The sequence below is a fragment of the Schistocerca gregaria genome, chromosome 3 (genome assembly GCF_023897955.1).
Source record: "Schistocerca gregaria isolate iqSchGreg1 chromosome 3, iqSchGreg1.2, whole genome shotgun sequence".
In the NCBI taxonomy this organism is placed as follows: domain Eukaryota; kingdom Metazoa; phylum Arthropoda; class Insecta; order Orthoptera; family Acrididae; genus Schistocerca; species Schistocerca gregaria.
The window spans coordinates 767,179,283-767,199,284 of NC_064922.1; the positions used below are offsets into that span (position 1 = coordinate 767,179,283).

A 20,002-nucleotide genomic window follows, 5' to 3' on the forward strand; every position below is an offset into this window, starting at 1 on the left:
GAATATGTTGATGAAATCACAATAGCTTGTTAGGGTAAAGAAATTTCAAAATAACGGTTTTTTGTTGTACTGTCCACAACAAGTACTTTGACCAAGACAGGTTGATACAAACTACATTTGTAAATTTGTTGTACTGACATATAACTCCACTGCTTTCATGCAGTTAGTCAATGCAAGTTAAACGTTTCCTATAAGAACATGGTTCTGAGTTTGTTTACTTGAGAAAGAATATTTATATTTGGAACCAATTTGATCAAGAACATAGTGTGTTTTGGAACTCTCAATTGGCGAATTACATGAAAATTTAAGATGTAGGATTAATCTAACTTCATTTATGATTTATGTACCCAAAACAAGATATTCACATCAAAGTCGAAACACCTGGAAATTATGAATAGGGGTGGCATTTTTAGGTTCTCACAAAACGGATTTTAGTCCTTTCCTTTCTTATAACAGCACTTTCTAGGCTTAAGTATAGACTGGCTTGATTGGTCCCAACGCAGCGCATATGGAAATTTTCTCAAAGCGACAATGCAATTACAATATGGCTCACAAAGTGTTGATTTTAGTGCGAGCTGTATTACTTTTTTATACCGTCCGAACTAAAAAAGTAAGTAGACTCAGATGTCGCCATTACATCAGCGTGCTGCCATATTTTAGAGTTATAAAGACTAGCGACATTACACCATACAAGTCTTGATTCCAGTGCAACATATAAATATATTTATTATGTCTTTTCTTAACATGTGCAAATTCACTTTGCTGATTTTCCGTAGCATTAATTCAGAAAATCTGTTTAAAATCCATTTTCTTCTGCAAAAGTCTTTTTTGCCCCCTAGTTTTTCTATGAAACTCCTATTTAGCCCCCTTCAGTTCTGTAAGTGCGATCTTCGCACTTTTTCGGTATTTTAAAGTTAAAACCTTCAAATCCGAACCCTGGTAATGAGAACTACCACTTTACTCGTATGACTGACGGGCATATTCTTTTGTAAAACAGAATAAAAGCGGATTAAAATCTCCTTTCTGATTCGAAGTCCACCTTCATAGTTGAGTGTTCGGTCGGTCCCGGTCGAGAATGCCAGTGTTCAGTTTTTACGAAACTGTTCTGTATTTCAGACCCTTGTTCGGTGTTCGGTACGGAAGTGTGAGTGGTTATGCATTTGTAATGTTCCTTTCTTGTCACTAATTTATTCATTGACTCAAGGCAGTAAACATTTGGTACTCTGATTTCGGCCGAGGTGTGCTTTTTCGTGACTTCGATTGATAGTTGTAAGTGTTCCTAAGCCGAATACAAAGAGAGAAATAAAGGGACGACAACAAGCTTCTACGCACACAATCTCGATTTCCCGGAAAATGTTTTCAGACGGAGAAGAAACACCAAACGTAAAAAATTATTAAAAGGATAATGGCGGTCCCACGCAGTAATGTCCATGTGGTAAAGAGTCTTCAGTTGCATGAATCATTTATGGTCTGACGCTAGAAACAAACTGAGTGTCGATAAAGTAAAAGCAGTTATGCATTTATTGTAATTTGAAGTTTGCAACATGCAATTACGTTAAACAAAAAGTTAAGGGTAACAAAAGTTTGTTGAAAGCTGTAATTAGCAACAATAAATATAACTTTAATGTGTTTTCACCCTCAGCCCTCAGTATACGAAATCTTTTCGGGATGCAATGTTCGGTAATTTTGTCAATTTAACCTGACCCTTCTAATGCTACAATGGTGGAATTTTCCTCTTTCGAAAATCGTCTGATTCACCACCTAAACTTATACTTACACAATGATTTATTGTTTTTGAAGTTAGTTGTAGTGAGAAAAGATTGTTTTGTGACTCAAGTAATGCAACAAATAAAATTGAAATACTTGGCAGAGAGCGCGAAGAAAAAGGTGATACAAAAGATAAAAACAAAAATTGAGATATGATCTGCTGATTTTTGCTAGCTTTTAGACTCCGAACATATTTCGGATTTGAAAAAATTTGTTATTATTTTGTGGCAACGTTATTTTAAAGGACAGTGTTTCCAGAAATTACTCCAGAATGGTTTGCATAGCGTCACCATTCAGAACAAAGTTATTTGATAAATATTTTAAGTCTTTAATACCTAAAAACTTAGTTGCATTATTCTTTTTAACGATCTTATCATAATTTGTGATGCAAATATGGATATTAGATCTCTAATTCGTTGTCTGTAGCTTTTCCTTCTTCTTTGCTGCGGGTGGTGTGTACGAACATACACAACACTAAACAATGTTGAAGTTCCCCAATGTGGTCTTTACCACAAAGACCTTTTGGAGGAGTTTGACTCCTGTCAGCAAAACCTAAAAATTCATAGTCAGAGAGGGTTCCAAATAGGTATGGCTTATTTCCTGTCAAATAATGTATAAATACACTGTGAATATTAATCTTTCAATAATAATAAAAATAGTAATAATAATAAAATTCTGTAGTTAATTCCGTTTTACAACGTAACAATATCTGTGTCGTCTCTTGCAGGTCTTTTCTCTTTCGGATACAACGGAGATGCGCAGGCAGGCTGCTTGGTTTGCTATCACCTTCTTCGTAATCGCAGGCACTAGCGCCGTCATCGGATTTCTGCAGGTTTGTTTCGCTATAATTCCACATATGAAAATAAAAGCTGCGTAATCAAAGAAACAGCATGAAGCAGTTTTGAAACAAAGAAAGCACATACTCTAAATGAGGCATAATCCAAAAAAAGACAAGAAGACTGAAGACGTATAATATGTAGGAAATTATTGCGTGTTTCCAGTGTAATATTTTATTGTAACTAATCACATTGCAACATCTTCAGTAACGAATCCGTGAGGATTACAGCAACGTTTCAGGAGTCTTACTCATGCGTTTGTTCTATTTACGTTTCTTTACACTCTGACTTCAATTTCTTGAGTTTCTGTCTGAGCTTATGAACGAAAAGTATCTCTGTCTTTTTAAAGAAGGGAGGTAGAAGAGACACGAACAAGAAATACGGGTGCACTGCATCATAAGTACCTTGAAAATGCCTTTCAGGGCCAAAACAGACATGTTCGCGCCGTAAAAACGTACACGTTAACAAACACACCTCTGCTGTTGACTATCATATAGCTCAAAATCTTTCCCCTGGTTGTCCTTTGTGTTTCAATTCACTTTGACTAGACTGTTTATCGCTATACAGAAAGCTAAAAGATACACATACGCCAATATGAAGTTGTATTCTCTCTCAGTCTCACCGTTCAAGTATAATATTCACAGTTTCGAGGTTCCAGAATGAATTTACAATTTGCAGCGGAGTGTGCGCTGATTCGGATTCAAGGCCGTTCGGCCAAACGGTTTCAATCTACCAGGACGTTTCAGTTTGTTGGTTTCCTCTTTCTAAGCGCAAGAAAAATTATGTTAATCGTTAGTAGCGGAAAGTGACATGGGAGAACGTAAACGACAATAAGAGCAAAGACGTACCACTAAACGAGTATGCACGAATGACTTGTCTGCAAGTATGATTACGAACAGTCACTGTTTTCTGTATGACGTAAGGGGGTAGTCACCACAACATTATTTTGAAGGTAAACTACTCCATTAAGTCCCCATCTAACTGGACTAAAATTTCACCAATGGCCCATGCGTTGGGATCAAGGTGGATACATGATGGGGAAACGGTACGTTTTGCTGACAATGAGAGCCATGTAATTCGCCAACATAGTTCACGATGCAGAGGTCCCACAGACACTGTCCTTTGGCCCCCGAAATCACCTGATGCGATCCTCTGGAATTTTACGTGCAGGGTCATTTCAAAACAAAAATATGCAGTACTCTATTTGGTATGTTGAAGTACTAGAACGGACTGTACATTCTTGTTAATATTTACGAGATGTTTCTACGGTGTTTGAGAGAAGTCATGACTAACTGTAGATACGAGGCCAGTATTGCATTCAAATGCGAAGAACACACTTGGAAAAACACCTTTAACAGGTACGAGTGCGCAGTAAACAGTAACTTGTATAGAGTTGCGCAGTACTGTGTTTCTTGTTAACGTAGGCGTTACGTGAAATTTGAGTCCAACTACGAGGACTCGCTGGAAAGTAATGCTTCTGAATTTTTATTCTGTTCTCAATATCTCTTGTAGTTTTACGAGTCATGCATATTATTAGGAACACTTCTCCGTCTGACGCTAGAAGGCCCGAATCGTAGCGTGCAACGTAGTGGTGTGTCACGTAGCTATGTCGGTACGTCAGAAACAGCACAAAGAACAGAAAGAACGAATTCGAAAAGTACGTCTACACGAGTACCCTCGCCTTGGGCGTTACAGTGCTAGAAGACACAAGAGCGCTGCCGCATATTCAATAATCTGACGCCTTGAATTCACTGTCAGTGATCGTCCTCCATGCAGTACGGACTTAATCCCATTCGATTTTCATTAGTCTCCAAACGTTAAAGAACACCTTCAAGGTCATCATTTTACCCTGCCTGTTCATCTCCTCCAATTTGCTGATGACGCCGCCTTCCTAGCCCTTTATCCTACCCTTCAACGGTCCCAACCTACCCTCCAAACCCACCTCGACCAGTTCACCACCTGGTGCAACCAGTGGTTCCTTTGTATCAACCCCTCCAATGCCCTGGCAATCATCACAGGCCGCTCCACCCACTCCTTCCATGATTTTTACCTAACGATTTATGGTCATCCTATCCACCTCACCCCTACACTAAAATGCCTTGGCCTCATCCTTGACTGCCACCTCACCTGGACTCCCCATCTCCTTACAGTCCAGTACAAAGCCCACAACAGACTCTGCCTCCTGAAACCCCTGTCTGGCCAGACATAGGGACTTCATCCTTCCACCATCCTTCACACTTACAAATCCTTGATCCACCCCATCCTTTGTTATTCCAGCGTCACTAAGATTTCCACCTCTCCTAGATTCTATAAAGCCCTCCAAATCCTAGATTACTATGCACTCTGCCTTGCCTTCCGTATCCACCTTCCATCTCCCATGTGCATCCTCTATGACCTCATCCCCTTCCCCCACCTTCTTCTTCTTCTTGAAACCATCTGCACCCTGTATATCATCTGCTGATTCGATCCCACCCATCTCCTGGTGTTCCCCTTCTTCTCCAACCCCAGCCCTTTGCCACACCTTTAATGTTGTGTCCCATCCTTTCTCCATCTCCACACCCTCCACCTTCAGCTTCGCCCTGACATCTACTCCTCCCACCAACTCTAACCCCAACTTCCTCCCCCCTACTCCTCAAGGCTCCCTCTCCCCACCCTTTATTTTCCCCTTAGTGGTTCTACCCTCCCCCTCCTGTGGCCCCCTTCTATGTCTCTGCACTCCCTCCTGCCTTGCCTTCCGTCTTCATCTCCATCTTGCCCATCTCCTGCCTTTTGGTGCGCCTCCTGCCCACCTTTTTTCTCTTCCTCCCGTCCCCCCAGCCACCCACCGCACCTTCCTCCCGTCTTTTCCCCTCCTCTCTGGCCTCCAGTCCCTCGTCAGGTCCACATCAGTGGTTTTTGTTCTTCATGAGTGGTCTGTCGTTTCCAGTGATTTTTAAGTGTCTCACTCTGTCTTATTTTCATACTGTAGCCGACTTTTAACTTGTGTTTGACTTCAGTGTCATTTAATAGCGCAACGAATTGCTAGCTATTTTCTTTTACCCTTATGTCGACTTCTTAACTGGCCCCCAGGGCATGTCCCCGTATTACTGTATATTTTAACTACCATCATCTCCACTTACTGAGTCTTTTTATGCCTCCTTTTTGTACCCCTTCCGTTTTTAATGTATTTTTGTAGAACCATTTGCCTGAAGAGCGGTGGACTGTGCCACTGCCAGCCCTCCCCTGCCCATATGGGGCAGGGGCATGAAATTGCAATAAAGAAAAATAAGCACCATTTTAATAGTGATGAAGCTGTGCAAATAGAGGTGCGGTTGTGGCTCCATCAACAAAGTCAGACAATCTACAATAAGCAAACTGATCTCGCTTTGGGAGAAATGTGTTCATCGCCAGGGCAAGGGTGAACATGCAGTAGTCTGTAGGATGTGGGTGGGGCTGCTAGACCTGGGGGTATGGGTCATTTTTAATATTTTAAAAGATTGGCGATTTGTAAGCAGTCTTAAAAAAGTCTCTGTTCTGAGTCTGTTAAAAACCCACGTAATACCGACTTCAAAAATTTTTCTTGAAAGGAAAACACCTGACTACACTACATATTTCCTTTCCCTGAGTATTAGCGTGAGGATGTGGAGGCGGCTCCCCTTACCCCCGAGCATGGGCACCCTTGTGCCAGGATGACTATGTTGAGAAATAAATATATAGACATGAAGAATAAAGTTGTAAATTGTTAATAAAGTTAGTTTTGTTTCAAAAGTTCTAAAATTTTTACATAAAAATTTGGAGCAGGGACGTAATTGAAAAGTATGTATTTCCAATAAATTTGTACTAACTAGGATAATATGGGGGCTCCTTAGCAATTATCTCGCAAATGGCTGCTTTTCCAACTGGTTTACTGCAATGTTTTTGGTTGTATTACCATATACTTTCATTATGCCCATTTTACACGATGAACGGTCCGCCCCAATGGCTGAACTGTCATCATATTGGAATGACAAGCACAGGAAACCGGGTTCGGTTCCCGGCTAGGGAGGGAGATTTTCTCTCGTCAGGGCCTGGGTGTTGTGTTTTTGTCATAATCATTTCATCCCCATTGTCCACTGTGGCGTCGCACTCAATAAGACTTGCACTTGGCGGCCGAACTTCCCGTCTGGGAACTCACGGCCAATGACGCCATTTGATCATTTCCATTTTACACGATGAACGAACTTGTAATCGATTGACACCCAGATGCTTGAATGGCAGCCGTCTATCGTGTGAACGGACTCACTATTATGATGGCATTAGTAGCGATGCGCGAGAGTTCTAGGGATAAAGGAGTATGGCCAGTACTAAATTCGGTGCTAGTAGCCTCACCGCTCATGCGCGAGCTAGTAGCTGTCTGGCGTGGTCACATCTCAGCTGCACCGAGCCTGATTAGCGTATGTTGCGTTTTGTTTCTGTTCATGGTCGTTTCATTGTCACAAGGAACTTTCTGAGCAAGTGAGCATAGTGCACTGTTCGTAAATATTTTCACGGAAGTTTTTAAATCTTAGTAAATTTCATAAATACACTCCTGGAAACTGAAATAAGAACACCGTGAATTCATTGTCCCAGGAAGGGGAAACTTTATTGACACATTCCTGGGGTCAGATACATCACATGATCACACTGACAGAACCACAGGCACATAGACACAGGCAACAGAGCATGCACAATGTCGGCACTAGTACAGTGTACATCCACCTTTCGCAGTAATGCAGGCTGCTATTCTCCCATGGAGACCATCGTAGAGATGCTGGATGTAGTCCTGAGGAACGGCTTGCCATGCCATTTCCACCTGGCGCCTCAGTTGGACCAGCGTTCGTGCTGGACGTGCAGACCGCGTGAGACGACGCTTCATCCAGTCCCAAACATGCTCAGTGGGGGACAGAACCGGAGATCTTGCTGGCCAGGGTAGTTGACTTACACCTTCTAGAGCACGTTGGGTGGCACAGGATACATGCGGACGTGCATTGTCCTGTTGGAACAGCAAGTTCCCTTGCCGGTCTAGGAATGATAGAACGATGGGTTCGATGACGGTTTGGATGTACCGTGCACTATTCAGTGTCCCCTCGACGAACACCAGAGGTGTACGGCCAGTGTAGGAGATCGCTCCCCACACCATGATGCCGGGTGTTGGCCCTGTGTGCCTCGATCGTATGCAGTCCTGATTGTGGCGCTCACCTGCACGGCGCCAAACACGCATACGACCATCATTGGCACCAAGGCAGAAGCGACTCTCATCGCTGAAGACGACACGTCTCCATTCGTCCCTCCATTCACGCCTGTCGCGACACCACTGGAGGCGGGCTGCACGATGTTGGGGCGTAAGCGGAAGACGGCCTAACGGTGTGCGGGACCGTAGCCCAGCTTCATGGAGACGGTTGCGAATGGTCCTCGCCGATACCCCAGGAGCATCAGTGTCCCTAATTTGCTGGGAAGTGGCGATGCGGTCCCCGACGGCACTGCGTAGGATCCTACGGTCTTGGCGTGCATCCGTGCGTCGCTGCGGTCCGGTCCCAGGTCGACGGGCACGTGCACCTTCCGCCGACCACTGGCGACAACATCGATGTACTGTGAAGACCTCACGCCCCACGTGTTGAGCAATTCGGCGGTACGTCCACCCGGCCTCCCGCATGCCCACTATACGCCCTCGCTCAAAGTCCGTCAACTGCACATACGGTTCACGTCCACGCTGTCGCGGCATGCTACCAGTGTTAAAGACTGCGATGGAGGTCCGTATGCCACGGCAAACTGGCTGACACTGACGGCGGCGGTGCACAAATGCTGCGCAGCTAGCGCTATTCGACGGCCAACACCGCGGTTCCTGGTGTGTCCGCTGTGCCATGCGTGTGATCATTGCTTGTACAGCCCTCTCGCAGTGTCCGGAGCAAGTATGGTGGGTCTGACACACCGGTGTCAATGTGTTCTTTTTTCCATTTCCAGGAGTGTAATTAATTATATACTAATGCGAAATCTATACTTTGGCACTGTTATGCCAGTACCGGTATGCTGTGTTTACGTTTACAGTTTATAAACTCGCTGCCATAAGATCTTGTACGAATTTATAGTTCGGGCGTAATACTCTTGGAGCGCTTCAGTAGACTAATATCTTCCGTGAACAGTTTCGTTCATCGTGTAAAAAGGGCTTTAGTTAAGGCAGCGCCATTGGCACACGACACAACCTGCTTAACGCAATGTACTCTCTCAGTGCTCTCCAGCGGCTGTTGACGACTTTATTTGGCTCGCAAACTACACAATTTCAGTACGAAAACGGACGCGCGTAAAGTACGAGTAGCTGCGTTAATTCTTTTAGTGAGTGTGATAGAACAACGGAGAATATCGCGAAAAGGTTTCTGGATTCGTCGATGGCCTGAACAGCTAATTGCTGGTAGAGGATCATCACATAATGACCTCAGATACATACTAGCAGAAGTTGTTCGATACCTCAGTTGCATTTCATCCCTTTTTAGATTTTAAGTGAAATACAATTAAGATCTAGTGTTTGATGTCTGTTCATGCATGCATAATATCCATATTCTCGATGTTGCATTGACAACATACTTCATGAAATAGATTTCAGGATCGAGATTCGTTTCGTAATTTTATTCGAATGGAAGTAGAGATTTTTTTCGTATCTGTCACCATCGTTGGAAAAAATGTCTACCGGGAAGGTTTATACGAGGGTTGCAAATTTAATAGTGGCAAATATTTATTTACAGCCCGTACAAAATAGATAGGTGTTTCAAAATTTTACTGACTTTCAAAGTAGTCACCATCATTGTGTATAACCCGTTGCCAGCGATGTGAAAGTCGTAGAATACTCTTAGTAGTGCCAGTTGTGTTGAGAGGCCGGCCGGAGTGGCTAATCGATTCTAGGTGCTACAGTCTGGAACTGCGCTGCCGCTACGGTCGCAGGTCCGAATCCTGCCTCGCGCATGGGTGTGTGTGATGTCCTTAGGTAAGTTAGGTTTAAGTAGTTCTAACTGCTATGGAACTGATGACGTCAGAAGTTAAGTCCCATAGTGCTCAGAGTCATTTGTGTTGAGAGTTCGAGCGGCGCGGTCTATTGCCCGACGAATTTGTAACAGTTCTGAAGCGAATGCCATGAAATGTTTCCTTCAGTTTAGAAATCGGGTTGAACTCACGAGTCGACATGGATAACATTGGGCATCCAATATTAGAGTCAGAATTCGAAACGTACTGGAAGAGTGAGATCAAATAGAGCAGAAGGGATAGATAACGTTCCATCGGAATTTCTAATATTGTTGGTGTGTAGAGACAAATGAAGACTCACTGAAGTTGGTGTGTAGACTCTGTCACCAGCGATGTTCAACCAGACTTTCCTATAAATATCGTCTACACAATTCCGAAGCTAGCAGGGGCAGGTAAGTGCGAAATCTATCGCAAAATCAGCTTAAAAGCTCATGCATCCAACCTCCTGACACTAATAACATACAGAATAATGGCAAAAAAGTTGGGGATCTGTTAGGTGACGATCGATTTGGTTTTAGGAAACGTAAAGACACCAGAGAGGCAGTTATGACGTTGCGCTTGGTAATGGAAGTAAGACTGAAGAAAATCAAGACAAATTAATAGAAGTCGTCGACCTAAAAGTGCAAGGTGTTCGAAATCCTGAGAAGCAGTAAGCTATATGGAAAGACAGGTAATATGTAATAATGTGTGTGTGTGAATTCCCAAGGGACCAAACTACTGGGGTCGCGGTCCCTAGACTTACACACTACTTAAACTAACTTATGCTAAGAACATCACACACACACACACACACACACACACACACACACACACACACACACACACACACACACACATGCCCGAGGGAGGACTCGAACATCCGACGGGAGTGGCCGCGCAATCCGTGGCAATGCCCCTCTAACCGCGCAGTCACTCCAAGCGGCAATATATAATAGGTACAAGAACCAAGAGCGAACAATAAGATTGGAAGCGAAGAACGATATGCTCGGATTAAAAAGGTTGTAAGACAGAGATATAGTCTTTCGCTCCTACTGTTCAATCTATACATCGAGGGAGCAATGATGGAAATAAAAGAAAGGTACAAGAGTGGGATTAAAATTCAGGGTGAAAGGATATCGGTGATAAAAGATTCGATGATCACATCGTTATTCTCAGTGAATGTGAAGAAGAATTACAGCATCTTTTGGAGTGCAGAATATGGACTGTGAGTAAACCGGAAAAAGGCGAAAGTCATGAGAAGTAGCAGAAAGTAGCAATAAACTTAGAATCAAAATTGGTAATCAAGAAGTGGATGAAGTTAAGGAATTCTGCTGCTTTGGAAGGAAAGTAACCACGACGGAGAAAAGAAGGGTGACATACAAAGCAGACTAGCAGAGGCAAAGAGGGAATTCCTAGCTAAGAGAAGTCTATTAGTACTAGACATGTGCCTTAATTTGAGGAAGAAATTTCTGGGAATTTACGTTTGGAACACAGCATTGTATGATAGTGATACATGGACAGTGGAACAGAGAAGAATCGAAGCGTTTGAGATGTAGTTCTACAGACGAATGTCGTAAATTGATGGATTGATAAGATAAGGAATGGTGAGGTTTTCCGCAGAAGACATCAACGTATGGAGAAAACTGACAAGAAGAAAGGAATAACTTTCATGATACTACAGTGAACTGAAGAGGAGAGAAACTGCAGGGGTAGACAGATATCTGAACACAACCACAAGTAATTGAGGTCGTAGGGTGCAAGTGCTATTCTGAAATAAAGAGGTTGGCACATGAGAGGTATTCGCGGTGGGGCGCATCAGGCCAGTCACTGCACTGCTGGTCGCATTGGTAGGGATTCTAGGACTGTCATTTGAATATGGAATAGATGGGTTTAGATGGCGGTACTCTACGCCATCAGGGATTTCAACGGTCCCACGCTGCTAGCGGCCGAGAGGACGAACACTGTTCGGACCTGCGTACAGGATCGTACACTCATATCACTTATCTTGACTTAGGAAGTACGTTAGTCGGAGGAAGGCAACTATCCACACAGGCAGTGCAATAATGTGTGTAATGTCAGCAAGAGGATCAATTTTGTGGGTGTTTGAGACGACGGCATGGAGAGGCGTGACCAAGGACAATACTCAAAACAAAGGAGGAACCACGTCTTCTTTACAGATGTTGTGTCTGCGTATATCATCACAATGGACGCATCAAGGTGTGCAGCCTCCAAGGGCAACGGACCTTGCCAGACTGCATTCGTCTTCGTCTTATGGATGCAGCAGCTGACGTTATAGTACGGGGTGTCACTGGATACACAAGACAGTCATCTCCTGCTCGCATAGCTGATAATTTGGACAGCAATCACTACATTTCTGATTGTTATAACCGACAGCAAAGACAAACCTACATTTCTAGCATTTGTAGACTTAGAGAAAGCTTTTGACAATGTTGACTGGAATGCTCTCTTTCAAATTCTGAAGGTGGCAGGGGTAAAATACACGGAGCGAAAGACTATTTACAATTTGTACAGAAACCAGATGGCGGTCATAAGAGTCAAGGGGCATGAAAAGGAAACAGTGGTTGGGAAAGAAGTGAGACAGCGTTGTACCCTCTCCTCGATGTTATTCAATCTGTATATTGAGCAAGCAGTAAAGGAAACAAAAGAAATATTTGGAGTAGGTATTAAAATTCATGGAGAAGAGGTAAAAACTTTGAGGTTCGCCGATGACATTGTAATTCTGTCAGAGACGGCAAAGGACTTGTAAGAGCAGTTGAACGGAATGGACAGTGTCTTGAAAGGAGGATATAAGATGAACATCAACAAAAGCAAAACGAGGATAATGGAATCTAGTCAAATTGAATCGGGTGATGCTGAGGGAATTAGATTAGAAAGTGAGACACTTAAAGTAGTAAAGGAGTTTTGCTATTTAGGAAGTAAAATAACTGATGATGGTCAAAGTAGAAAGGATATAAAGTGTAGACTGTCAATGGCAAGGAAAGCGTTTCTGAAGAAGAGAAATTTGTTAACATCGCGTATAGATTTAAGTGTCAGGAAGTCGTTTCTGAATGTATTTGTATGGAGTGTAGTCATGTATGGAAGTGAAACATGGACGATAACTAGTTTGGACAAGAAGAGAATAGAAGCTATCGAAATGTGGTGCTACAGAAGAATGTTAAAGATTAGGTGGGTAGATCACGTAACTAATGAGGAGTTATTGAATAGAATTGGGGAGAAGTTTGTGGCACAACTTGACTAGAAGAAGGGATCGGTTGGTAGGACATGTTCTGAGGCATCAAGGGATCACCAATTTAGTATTGGAGGGCAGCGTGGAGGGTAAAAATCGTAGAGGGAGACCAAGACACTAAGCAGATTCAGAGGTATGTAGGTTGCAGTAGGTACTGGGAGATGAAGGAGCTTGCACAGGATAGAGTAGCATGGAGAGCTGCATCAAACCAGTCTCAGGACTGAAGAGAACAACAACAACAATAACCGACAGCTCTGCCCTGCAAGATAATTAAAGATCGCATAGAGCTTGCGCTGTTTGAGTTTTTGGTACATCGATGCAGACAGTGTTCGATTGTAGCACTGATCAGCTCTGTCTCCAGATACCACACGCCATGCACTACTACTGAAGAAAACTTGCACAGCACGGAATGAAGTAACTGTATCTGTTACCTATGTTCAGTTCACCTCGATGCCTAGTTGGGTTTGGCCATTATTGCTGCTACTGGTGGGAGCTATGTACTAAATTTCGCACCCTGAAAAAAACACATGCAAGCTTAACCACGCATTTTTTATTCTACACACAGGCACCCAACATAAGGAAAATCTTATTTTTTTAACGTTCTGTTATTGCAATTTTAGTTGCCAGCAGAGAATGACTGCCCTCGGCAATGAGTAAATATCATTTCTACTACAAAAATGTGAAGTAGTGACTGGGTAGACAATTCTCATCTGTTGCAGACGTACACTTCTCGTCACTCTGGAACCAAACTAAGAAATCGACTGCAGAGCCTCATGTTCTCAGCGATGTTGCGGCAGGAGATGGCGTGGTTTGACAAGAAGAGCAACAGCACAGGGGCGCTGTGCGACAGGCTCTCTGGAATCCACGAAGTGCAGTCGGTAAGTGGCAGTGATACATAGCGCCAGTGGCTAGCGCTGGTGTGATTAGCCCGCGTACACTCTCTGCTACAGGAATTTCTCTAAGTATGATTTTCTGTTCCGCGATGCACAGGCTTCCGCACAGTATATAGGTTACATACTGGACGGTGTGGTGACCCTGGTACTGTCTGTGGGCCTGTGCGCTTACCACGAGTGGAGGATGGGCCTCGTCGTCCTCGCCTTCCTACCGGCGTCGGTGGCGCTGCACTACTACGAACACGGGAAGATGCTGGAGGACATGGAGAGTGCCTGGGACGCCATGGAGAAAGCATCTAAGGTAAGTACCCGCTCCTGCCGTGATTTCTCCATACGCTAAATCAGTAAATTACTATAATAAACACTGTGTTGTAATTTACATTATTAGCCAAGATGTAAGAATAATCAAAAGAGGTATTTTTGTCTATTACATCAACATCCTATGCTCCACGAGCCACGGTGCACCTCTCTTATCTTATTGTCAGGGCCACTTCGCGAAATGTACTCTAATTGCGGCGTAATGTTCCCAAAGACTTCTTCGAATTCAGGTTACGTTAATTCACTCAACATGCGTCGTCTGTTTGCAAGGACGGTCATTTGAATTGCCTACAAATTATGGTCCACTTTTGTGAGGGCTGTGTGTGTGGCAGGGAAGGGGAAGGGCTGTCTGTACCTTGGAACTTGTCGAACAGAACAGACATCTTGTTCGATCCAGGAACCATATAATTAATCGTTTAAAGGTTTTAATGCTGTTAGCAGTATTGGATGCTGAAAATTTGTGCCGGACTGGGGTTCGAACCCATATTTCTCTCTTTAGGCGACTTTTCACCTTAATTGCCTCGGCCACCTAAGCAAGCTCCCTTTCCAAACCAGATTCCCACCCTCGTACTCACCACTGATGTAGCTATACCTACCCATGAACCTTTTACGTGCATTTCCCGATTCCGGCAAGAGATCAAGAATGGCGTCTATCTGCATTGAAAGAAAGGGTCGTTGGTCGTTGGGTCCTTATTGATATATACAGATATATGTGGTGTCCGTTCTTCGGTCCACACACACACACACACACACACACACACACACACACACACACTGAAGGAAAAAAATCGCAGCTCCTAGAAGGAGTTTTGAAACGTAAAGGAAAGTTTGTAGGTTTGTTCTACATCTGAAAGATGATGTCGGTTCAAATTTTGCGCCAGTCGCTTAGCAGCAGTGCTAGTAAAGCCAGTTTGAGGATGCAAATTAGTTTTGCTTTAAATACGCGCAGTAACGGTCGTGAGCTTAGTTACCTTGGAGATTGGACGTGATGAGTTGATGTTTGTCAAGAATGCATTTAAGGCGGGCAAGACGCCGTTATAGACACCTAACTGTGTTTAAATGGGGTCGTGCAACATGGCTACGAGGAGGTGAATGTTTCTTCTGCGATACTGCAGAAAGATTAGGCAGGAATGTAGCCACTGTACATCGTTACTAGCAGCTGTGGTCCCCAGAATGTATGGTCGCAAGAAGACAGAGCTGTGGACGGCCATTGGCACTAACGAGAGGAACGACATTGTGTTCAGCATGTGGCTCTGGCACATCGTACTGCATCTGCAGCAGCAATTTCAGAAGCAGTTAGCACCCTACTGACACAACGAACTGTTGCAAATCGGTTACTTCAAGGACAGCTCCGAGTAAGACGACCTGTAGCGTGCATTCAACCGACCCCAAACCACCGCCATTTGCGATTTCAGTGGTGTCAAGCGAGAGACCATTGGACGCCAGGATGGAAGTCTCTTGCGTTTTCTGATGAAAGCTGGTTCTGATTCTGTGCCAGAGATGGGATTCTGTTGATTATAAGGGACCACTTGAGGGCCTGGAAGCAGCCTTGAGAGAGGACAAGTTACTCTCTCACCTATTTTTCGCATACGGATAATTATTAAAGATTTCCTTACAACCTGACACATCTAGAAAGTTAAAAGCCTGAGCAGACGTTGAAGGAGCCTGGTAGGGCGCTAAAAGCATGAGGTATTTTTATGGTTCTTAGCTCGTAGAAATGGCATGTTGGGAGTTGAAAGCAATTGGCAGCGAGCCCATCCATCAATACATCTTGCCAGATAGGCCCACAGCTGTACAGGGCAGCCCCTCGTCAAGACAGGTCTCCATCACAACAATGCCGTGATACCTGCGGTGACGCCAGCCAAAGCCTGAACTGGGGGCAATAGTCTGAAGGAACATGTCTACACAGTGGAGTCGTAAACTGGGCATTGTGTACAGGGCCACGCATAATAAAAATTCACAAGTTTTCATGTTTGCTGATACTGCAAATAGGCCTATGAACCACTTCCATTGGCCGCCTTGGTTGTATAAGAAACTCCGGCATCTGAGAAACATTTAGATTTAGCGCCTCTAGAGCCCTGTCATTGGCTCAAGGTGGGGTGAAGGCAGTGCCGTTCATGCACTTTGTGGGGAAACGGATTTTTTTCTGGAGAGGGATGAGACACTCAGGTGCAGGACTTCAGTCTGGTAAAGACTTCTAGTCGAGGCTCTGGCATGAGTGTTTGGTACTTGGGACCTGTCCAAAGACTGACTTCACCTATGAGTAGTTTAGACAGGGGAGTCTGTGGTGAAGTTTTTACTGTACTGACAGTGTGACTTCAAATGTCTCGGACTACTCGTTTGCTGAGGGCACATTTATTTCTTTTTGGTTTACGAGTCTTGTCATTTTGTATCCTTGAGGACTCTGTCGTACAAGCGAGCCAAATTGGTCCTTGGTATGAGCAACAAATAGGTGTGTCACAAACTGAGATTTACCGTGATTTCAGGGCTCTGGTAGAGAGTAAATTGAGATCCATGTGCCTGATCGCTAGACTGTGAGGTTTTTGCATTTCTTTCGTGGCCGCGATCGAATCACAAGTGCCGCGGCCGCGTCTCGCCTCCATCTCCCACATCTCGCCAGCTGCAATCTGTATCGCCGCATGAGGCAAACAGGATAACATACTGCCACACCAGCGTGATCAGAGTGTACCCATCTTAATCGCCACTTACTCTCAGCGGCACCTATATAGAGAAACTTAAGTAGATATGATCAATTGAAGTCTGCTAAGAGTCAGATCAATTCAGATTGCGTTATCCACATTTTTAGGACCAGAATTAAGCCGTCTTTGACAACCCAGGATCCTTCTCCAGTGTAGTCTTAAACCACCTGTTAGTTGTTTACTGTATTCAATCAATAACTTGTTTACCATAATTTATATCTGTTTTTTAGAAAAAGGTAAACGTTGTTTCAACTCTAAACTTATGCCAACACAATCAATCATTTAAACAGTCCCCATAGCGTTACGTTTCAACCTGTATGCGTGATAAACGCACTGGACCTGCACCTAGAGTTATAGTCTATATGCGATTTCATACGACAGCAGGAGTAGTCTCGTTGTCATCCCACGCAGCCTGGCTGCACATTTGTACGTCTATCTGCTGATTCGACCTGTTCTGCTGCCATTCATGAACAACATTCCAGTGGGTGTTTTCCAAAAGAATTTTCCAACGGAATAAGGCTCGCCCACATATCACTGTTGTAGCCCAACATCTATACAGAGTCGAGATGTTGCCTTACCCTGCTCGATCACCAGATTTGTCTCCAATCGAGCACATATGGGATATGATCGAGGGCCAACTCCAGTCTCATCCACAGACAGCATTAACTGTCCCTATACTGACGGACCAAGTTAAAAAAAAGGTTCAAATGGCTCTGAGCACTATGGGACTTAACATCTGAGGTCATCAGTCCCCTAGAACTTAGAACTACTTAAACATAACTAACCTAAGGGCATCACACACATCCATGTCCGAGGCAGGTTTCGAACCTGCGACCGTATCGGTCGCTCGGTTCCAGACTGATTCTCCTAGAATCACTAAGGACCAAGTGAAACAGGCGTGGAACTCCATCCAACAAACATCCGGTACTTTTACAACACAATGTATGCACGTTTTCATGCTTGCATTCAACATTCTGGCGGTCAGACACAGGTTATTAATGTACTAGCATTTCATACTTGCAAAGACCTATTTTGCTCTTCCATTTTGGTAACGACGACCAACGATCCTATCCTTTCTTTCCGTGTGGATGCATAACATGCCCGAGAATTTGTCAGAAGAGAAGCGTATAACACTGTAACTGCACTTATGTAGCGTGTACTATCAAATACATAGACTCTAAGTGGATATGTGACAGGATAAATTACGGTAGGTACAAGAGTTCAGTTAAAATTGACCTTATATTTGAGTACACTATAGCATCCTATGAGCTGATCCTTCACTGTACATTACTATAGTTCTTCTGTTCCATTACAGTGATTGCGCAATGTGATGTGGTGGCAAGTGAATGTTGATAGGTGGATTTGCAAGTAGAACTGCTGGCCTCTGTCATTTCTTTGTCGCGATGATAAATATCAATTCCAAAATAATTCGAGCTAGTTACTGCATCCATCTGAGGCTTTGGCCCATTGGCAAACGGCACAAAAATCCCCTCTCATCACCAGCACAATTCACAACCTTTTCGTGAACTGTTGGAGGTTCAGTAGCTCATCCCCGACTGACTCTTGTTTAAAATTATTCAATTTTAAAGATAACCAAAGAGATAATATGAGAAAGACAAAACATATCATTTGCTCATGCTGTGCATATTACAGAGATTACACTTCATTACAGTATCGAGTTAATCAAACATAATTACAGAAATTCAGCAATGGGGTATTGAACAAAACAGAAAGCTAAATGAATCAACAAAAGGTATGTAGTGTCGAAGCTATGGTGTTGCAAACGTGCCTGGATGGCGGAGGCTGTTAAGGCGACCGCTAGCGTAAAACCGGATATTCGGGTTCGAGTCCTCGCCCAGCACAAATTTTCACTTTATACCAAACACATTTCAGTCCCCAAACGCGGCTAACATCATTAAAACTTTGTAACAATGTCTATTTTCACGCTTATTTGATAAGAATTTGAAAACTAGAAAATACTCTTTGACGTGACCCAGCATGCATTTCTCTCCTGTGCCAGCCTCTTCATCTCAGAGTAACACATGCAACCTACGTCCTCAATTATCTGCTGAATGTATTATAATCTCTGCCTTCCTCTACAGTTTTTGTGCTCTACAGCTCCCTCTAGTACCATGGAAGTCATTCCCTGATCTCTTAACAGATGTCCTATCGTCCTGTCCCTCCTCCTTATCAGTGTTTTCCAGCTATTTCTTTCCCATCCTACTCTGCACACAACGCCCACATTCCTTACCTTATCAGTCCACCTAATTTTCAACATTCGTCTGTAGCACCACTTCTCAAATGCTTCGATTCTCTTCTGTTTCGGTTTTCCCACAGTTTCATGTTTCACTAGTATACAATGCTGCGCTCCAAACGTATATTCTCAGAAATTTGTTCCTGAGTTTAAGGCCTATATTTGATATTAGTAGACTTCTCTTGGTCAGGAATGCCCTTTTCGCCAGTGCTAGTCTTCTTTTGATGTCCTTCCACTGTCCGTCATAGGTTATTTTCCTGCGTAGGTAGAAGAATTCCTTAACCTCATCTACTTCGTGACCATCAATCCTGATGTTTCTCGATATTCTCATTTCTGATACTTCTCATTACTATCCTCTTTCTTCGATTTACTATCAATCCATATTCTGTACTCATTAGACGGTTCATTCCATTCAACAGATCATGTGATTCGTATCATTGATACCCTTTCACGTTGAAATTTAATTCCACTCCTTAACCTTTCTTTTGTTTCCATCATTGCATCTTCGATGAAGAGATTGAACAGTAGGAGCAAAAGACTAATCCCTGCCTTATGCCCTTTTTAATCTGAGCATTTCGTTGTTGGTCATTCGCTCTTATTATTCCCTCTTGGTCCTTGTACATACTGTGTATAACCCGTCTCTCCCTGTAGCTTGCCCCTATTTTTCTCAAAATTTCGAACATGTTGCACCATTTTACATTGTTGAACGCTTTCTCCAGGTCGACAAATCTTATGAGCGTGTCTTGATGTTTTTTTTGTTTTTTTTTTTAGTTTTGCTTCCATTATCAACCGCAACGTCAGAATTCCCTCTCTGGTTTCTTTGCCTTTCCTAAAGCCGAACTGATCGTCATCTAACACATACTCCATTTTCTTTTTCATTCTTCTATATATTATTCGTGTCAGCAACTTGGATGCATGAGCTGTTAAGATGACTGTGTGATAATTCTCGCACTTGTCAACTCTTGCAGTCTTCGGACTTAGGTGGATGATATTTTTCCGAA

At 43.4% G+C, this 20,002-nt stretch overlaps 1 protein-coding gene across 1 annotated transcript in view; it reads left to right on the forward strand.

Moving 5' to 3' along the window:
* Positions 1-20,002, forward strand: part of LOC126354018 (ATP-dependent translocase ABCB1-like) — a 242,263-nt gene that overhangs the window by 157,714 nt on the left and 64,547 nt on the right. The window contains exons 15-17 of the mRNA XM_050003341.1: positions 2,495-2,599; positions 13,557-13,715; positions 13,828-14,031. Of these exons, the coding sequence (XP_049859298.1) occupies positions 2,495-2,599; positions 13,557-13,715; positions 13,828-14,031 (468 nt within the window). The remainder of the gene's footprint in view (positions 1-2,494; positions 2,600-13,556; positions 13,716-13,827; positions 14,032-20,002) is intronic.